Raw genomic sequence first — 6,254 nt, forward strand, 5'->3', positions numbered from 1 at the left:
TCAGTTTAATCGGTCCAGCAATGTCATCAAATATTTGAAACATAATTTGAATATTTCAAACAAATTCGAATCTCTAAACAAGTATTGTCTAATTCCTTCTACATTCATGCATTATAATCATCTCAGCTGCTATCATCCTTTTCGATTAACTATCCGCTATAATTGATGTTTTATTTTGCTAGCATTTCTTTTGTCTTATTTCTATTTCGCTTTCTTTTCTTCTCTTAAACATTACAACGGGTTACTGAATTGCGTGATATTTTGGAATAAAATTTTTCACAAATTTCATGTGCTTGAATAGCTTTAAAAAAAAAAGGAAAAAAATATTTTCAATTATTTTCACATTCGCATTCAACAGGCCTTAATTTGGATTTTAAATTGTATTCTTTCAATATAAATGTAAAATGGATATGTTTAGATGAGGAAGAAATTAGCCGTGTGGAGGGAAAGGGAATTCATCATTATACATGGCGAAGTGTCAATCAAATATATTATTCAAAAACGGGAAGGTGACTGTTTTAGTAGCAAAGTGCATAAAAGCGCAAACAGTGAGCAATACGTAGAATGTTCGAATCTTACATGAAGACCTATGATGATAATGCTAAGTCAGTTCTGCTACTGAGTGTGTTATGATAGACAATTTTCATAGATCCTGCGGAGGTCTGTTTTACATTGGATAGAACTGAGCTAAGATATTGGTTGGAAGTTTTTCGATATGGATGAAGCCAAGTAAAGTTCAAATTTTAATGGTTTTTCATTTTTAGAATGGATGAAATTAAGCTTTTTATTATGGTTTTTATGATTTCAAAATTTCCTCTTCGGAATAAAGCAGAAAATATTCGACTATTTGCAAAATGAATTGTTACTTGCATTCTTGGAAATATATATATATATATATATTCCGGATATTAAATAGTACATAATTTTAGTATAAATGAAGGCCAGATTCCGGTATACATATTAGCTAACTCTCTATTCCCTTATATTTTCCACTAAATGCTATGTTAGACGGGATATTATGGTTAAAGTTTCGATCATTCCCTTAGTATAACAATTAAAACCGTAACTCAAAGAGAAGACATTATAAGTGTTTCAGTTTCTTTTTTTCAATTCTGATATGCCGGATACTGTCGATAATACTGGCGAAATAATCCAGTTGTTGTTGCAACAGAAAGATTCAAGATGGAATAAAGGAAATGTATGCAATCCTGATATATCGGATATCATTGATGGTACCATAAAAACATCCTAGTTTGTTTGTAATGAAAACATTTCGCGTTTTACATGTGATTTTCACCGTACCTTTCCCAAATATCCATACTGTACAACTACCGTAATCGGCGAAGATTATTTATTTGCATCTAACTAATGGATGCAGATATCCTTCATCCAAAATTAATTTGCATACACGCCGCAATGAGCACGACACACACACCCACATGCACACACATAAACAAGTATGGTTAATCCGTGAATTACCTACGGTTTGGTCACTAGTATGGTAGTATTTCTTAATTGAAATATCTGAGATATTTCAGGGGACGGGGTAAGGGATGATGTCCTGATAAGATTTCAGTTTACTACATGTTTAGTTATAAATTGGTAAGAGTTGACGGGTTTACTTCAATCGCTTCTATCAGGTAATGACAAATATTTTATCTGTTTGTCCATTTGATTTATCAAAACAAGTTAGGATATATTTGTTCAGTATCAGTATTTATTGTATTATTAACATGTATGAATGTGATTTTATCATTTTATATTAAAGGATTGAAAATAGTACAGGTTTCTTTGGTACTACAATAATCAGACTTGTCTTTGTCTGTTACTGTAGTTTGTTTCTTTTTTTTTGAGTTGCTTTAAGTTTATTTATAATAATTCGTAAGTCATTGTTCCAGTTATTTTTACATGATCCCATTACTTCGTTTTTTCTTTTCATTTTTTTTAATATAATATAAACGTTAAATGTTTGCAGAATTTGGCAGCGAAAATATGCAAATTTGCTTGTCTGAATGATAATGACTACGATAGTGGCATTGAATCAAACGAATTTTGCTTTAAAGAAAGACAACAAATTTGAAGTGTGTGTTACACCTATTGTTGCTAACAAAACAAATTTCGTAAAAAAAAAAAATGAGTGGAAAATTTCGGCGATAAACCTAGAGTGTACTATATTTGTATTTCCTCATACGCAATAAGTATTAAAGATATAATGCATTGAGTGTGTTTATATTTCTCATAAGGATTTAATCTACTCCCTGACAGAGTTGTAGTCTAAAATATCATACTACGTTACTAATGTTATTACTGATACTTTCTGCGTACACTTTTTTTCATTTTTTACGGAGGTTTTTTTCTCACTTTTTGCGGAGGTTTTTTTAAACTTATCTTTATTATTGAACATGAGTTTTTTTGCTTTTCAAAATATAATCGTAATTTACTTACAGTTTTTTATGTAATGCTTCCTTTTATAAGGGCGGTTTTATAAAACAGCCGAGGCTATATTTAGACTTCCAAAAAATAGCTGATAACGTTAACTGCAACCACTGCGCTTTAATCTAGTTTTACAACAAACTGCATATCATCTAAGCTAACTAATTGAAACTTAATTGTAAAACCATCCTTAAGATCCATTTTAAAATCCGTTGTAGAATCTATTTTAATTTAAAAATCCATTTTAGCATAACTCTTCCCACTTCTTCAACTTGATCTAAACGAACTTAATAGATTTTACATGAATAGTTTAGCAACAGACGTTTTTTTTTTCTTTTTCAGTCTACAATATTACGAACGACGCCTATGACGAACACTGATGGAAGCTTACCTTTACCTTTGGAACCAGATTTACAAAGTACGCCAGAAGTTAGTTACGTAGGAAACATTGACGACAAGAACGATGGCATTCATTTCAGGAAGATAATGACGGATTCACTAGAGTATTTGAAAAAAATGCTGGGTTTAACACCGGATTGCCTCAATGGGGGCACGAAGACGTTAAGAGGTAATTAGCTTAATTCTTATTATTACAGAAAACAGTTACTATAGCGGAAGTTTCGTGAGAAAAATGCCTTTTGGCGGCTACTTTTATGATTTTTCATAGCTTTCAACTTCATAATTCGGCGTTCTTGGATGAAACGTGAATTGCAGAACTGGAAATATAAATTTATCATTAGGTAATATTTGTTGACCTTTTCAAAGTTCAACGTTTTTAGCCTCCAAATTTTGAATTCCCAAATCTCCGATAAGGTTTTCAAGCAGTTCTGCTTGATATTGATTTAATTTTCAGGAGAATGTGCTTGCCCCAAATTCTATCGGGGTAATTTATGCGAAGAATTGGTTTGCGTCAATAATGGCACTTTAGTGAAAATACCCAATCTTGTTCCAACACAGTATACGTGCAGGTTGTTTACTTTTTGTTAGGAAGGGTATGAACAATGCAGTTAAGAAAACCTCGAATAAGGTTTATTTTTTGCATGCTAAATTCGTCTGGATAGATAATTTATGACTTAGCAATAGGATGAAAAGCAGGATGTTGCTAAACGGATGGGATCTGAAGGTACAAAAATCAAGGCAATATCTTTTTAGACAGGAAAGCTAAAAGTTCATCTCGAAAAAGTGGTCACTAGAGAAAATATTAGTTTTCAGATGTCCCTATCCGGAATACATACACGGTCAGCACTGTGAACATGTTAAATGCTTAAATGGTGGTCGCCCGATGGACAATGGACACTGTAAATGTTTGGATTATTGGTATACTGGGCAGTTTTGTCAGGTCACTTTTAATGGATCTTTTTCTCTAGACAGTAAATTAGCCTTTAAAAATTTCTTCATATTTTGCTTTTTCTCACAAATTTGTCATGCTACAATCAGTGCTGTCATCTCTAGCTTAGTAAAGAATGATCAGTATTTCAGTACTAAACCATGTCTGATATTGTAATTTTTATTTCAGGAATACGCGGCATCATGGGGTGTTGTACTTGGCCTACCTTTGTTGTGTATCGTGATTATAATTATCTGTTGTGTTGTTTGCCGTTTAGATTTGTTTCCAAGAAAACCTGTACATTCACGAAGTAAGTCTTATTTTTTATGCTTATGAAGTGTAGTATTTAAGGAACGGAATATTGGGAGTGATTCAAGGTTGACATTTCACAACTTATAAAACTCCTTGGTTATGAAGTAGATTTTCATAACAACAAACTATGGTTTCGTACGCAACGTTGAGCTTTGTTTATTCAGGACGTCGAAGAACACCGCTAAATGAAGTGTACGACGAGGGTATAAGTCATCGACGTCGTGGATTGGAGATGGGCAGAGGTAGTAACAGGACAGGCAATGAAATTTGTCTACGGATGCAGGCAATTTTACTGATCATTTTTCGATATTCCCCTTAAAAGTCGCTTAAATTTATTAGCATATTTAATATATTAAATCACAGATTAGGATTTAGCAGCACTTTCCAGTGTATTCTGTTTTAATTGGGCTATTTATTGTACCATTACTCACCGAAATCAACTGTTGGTTATTACAATGTCTTATATTTCAGGAGAACTTATTAAATGATAATAATGGTGAATCTGTGGTTCTAAGGCCTCACAATTATTTTTTGCCATCGTGTATAATTCATCTTGATACAGTGTCGGGTTTCAATCCTAATTTACCAACTAATGCAAATTCGTTAAAGCCACTTCACCCCCCACCCTCTTATGAAGAGGTATGCTTCATTATTTACAGAGAAGGACTATATTTCATGCTTTACTTTTGTTCCTTTGTCCAGAAAGTTTGAAACTTGTAGTATAAAAGTTGAATATCTAAACGTTTCTTAAAGAAGGCTGCACATTTTAAATAACGGATTATCTTTTTTAGGAGCACATCTTGTAATGGTTGTATAGTACTCAAATTTTTCGGTCCTTGTAATGCTTATAATTTTCCTTTTTGAAAATTTCATTCATTCATTCGATATTAATCCCTTCTGCTAATCCATAGTCTATTTCAGGCGGTTGCGACATTTTCAGTAGCACAACCTGTTGACAGAACTACTCATGACACAGCAGTTCTCCCACCTGGATATACTTTTTTTCCATGCCCACTATTACCACGTTCTCAGTCTTCTAATGTCTCCCAAAACAGTTAGAACCATCATCCTTTATCAATAATTTTAGTATGAATCCATTTCTTATAAACTCATACTACAATCAGTGATAAAGCCTGATAGTTGTGTGTTGCATTAATGACACTTTATACGGGATACTAACCATGATGTATTTTTGTGAAATTTAATAAATCTTTGCCTTCTGTAAATTTCACTCATTCTTTTTTTCTATTTTTGTTTCATTTACTATTTACTGCTATAATTTGACGGCGTAACAAATACGATGTATTTGCTAGGATAAGTTCCTTTTGATTAGTATCTGTTTATCTGCAGCTTTAAAATTGGATGGTCACTTTAAAGTTATTGCTTGCACTGTAAATGTAAATAATATTTTCTTGGAAATATTTGCAGCAATTTTCAAAACTGTGTATTCATCCGTTCTTTTTCATATCATCCACTCTTGTCTTTTGTAAGGTATTGTGGATGAAACTTAAAGTTTCGAGAATGTCATTTTCGTTTGAAATAGCTTGATATTTTCGATTTCCGTTTTACAGCATTATCCATTTCGTCTATTTGATTTTATCACCAAGAAATGAACTGAACATTTTTACACAGAAAGCATTTTTTGTGTTGCATATTTTGTCTTTCGTTAATTATTTCTCTTCCTTCACCTCCCTCAAGTTTTATCAGGTGCAAGCTTGTCTAAATTTGACTTTTTACTGATCAGATAAAGATTTATATTGAAAAAATTTCAGATTAAACAGATTTTTTCAAGTGATGTCAGTTCATCCAACATTTACATAATATTCATTGTGCGGAATATGTATTTGTTGTATTACGGTTGTGAATAGAGCATTGGATCCAGAAATCCGTAAAAGTAGCTTCGAAAATTTCGAAGATTTCCCTTAGGATGGTGTGAAAGTTACCTCTTACATTGCGTGATTATTTTAAGAGCTCTATGAATTTGCTTCTTCTGTTCGTACTTTTAAAGTCTGTTCAAAGTAGTCATGTAATATTGGTAGTTATTTCCAATTTTTCAAATAATTCTGAGTTTATCCGGACATCCGGAATGTTTTATGTACTCCGTGTCCTCGCGTTTTTTTTTCTTTTTTAATAATCTTTGTAATTCGGAATGAAACAAAAATTCTCTGGTTAATTCACTTCT

General features: G+C 32.3%; 1 protein-coding gene across 1 annotated transcript; it reads left to right on the forward strand.

Annotated features, from left to right (window-relative positions):
- The first annotated feature begins 1,969 nt into the window (after positions 1 to 1,969).
- LOAG_02678 (hypothetical protein) lies at positions 1,970 to 5,134 on the forward strand. The gene is made up of 8 exons (XM_020446083.1): positions 1,970 to 2,081; positions 2,776 to 3,001; positions 3,287 to 3,401; positions 3,646 to 3,772; positions 3,950 to 4,070; positions 4,237 to 4,355; positions 4,544 to 4,711; positions 4,994 to 5,134. Exons 1-8 carry the CDS (start codon positions 2,013 to 2,015, stop codon positions 5,129 to 5,131), a joined length of 1,083 nt encoding a protein of 360 aa, XP_020303532.1. The 5' UTR covers positions 1,970 to 2,012; the 3' UTR covers positions 5,132 to 5,134.
- The last annotated feature ends 1,120 nt before the right edge of the window (positions 5,135 to 6,254 follow it).

The sequence above is a fragment of the Loa loa genome, assembly GCF_000183805.2.
Source record: "Loa loa unplaced genomic scaffold supercont3.164, whole genome shotgun sequence".
In the NCBI taxonomy this organism is placed as follows: Eukaryota; Metazoa; Nematoda; class Chromadorea; order Rhabditida; family Onchocercidae; genus Loa; species Loa loa.

Excerpts from the sequence above, each read along its gene's own strand:
- LOAG_02678 (XM_020446083.1), top strand. The coding sequence starts at position 2,013 with ATGATAATGACTACGATAGTGGCATTGAATCAAACGAATTTTGCTTTA. Across the intron at positions 3,002-3,286 it reads GGGCACGAAGACGTTAAGAG|GAGAATGTGCTTGCCCCAAA; the intron begins GTAATTAGCTTA and ends TTTAATTTTCAG. Across the intron at positions 3,773-3,949 it reads ATACTGGGCAGTTTTGTCAG|GAATACGCGGCATCATGGGG; the intron begins GTCACTTTTAAT and ends TTTTTATTTCAG.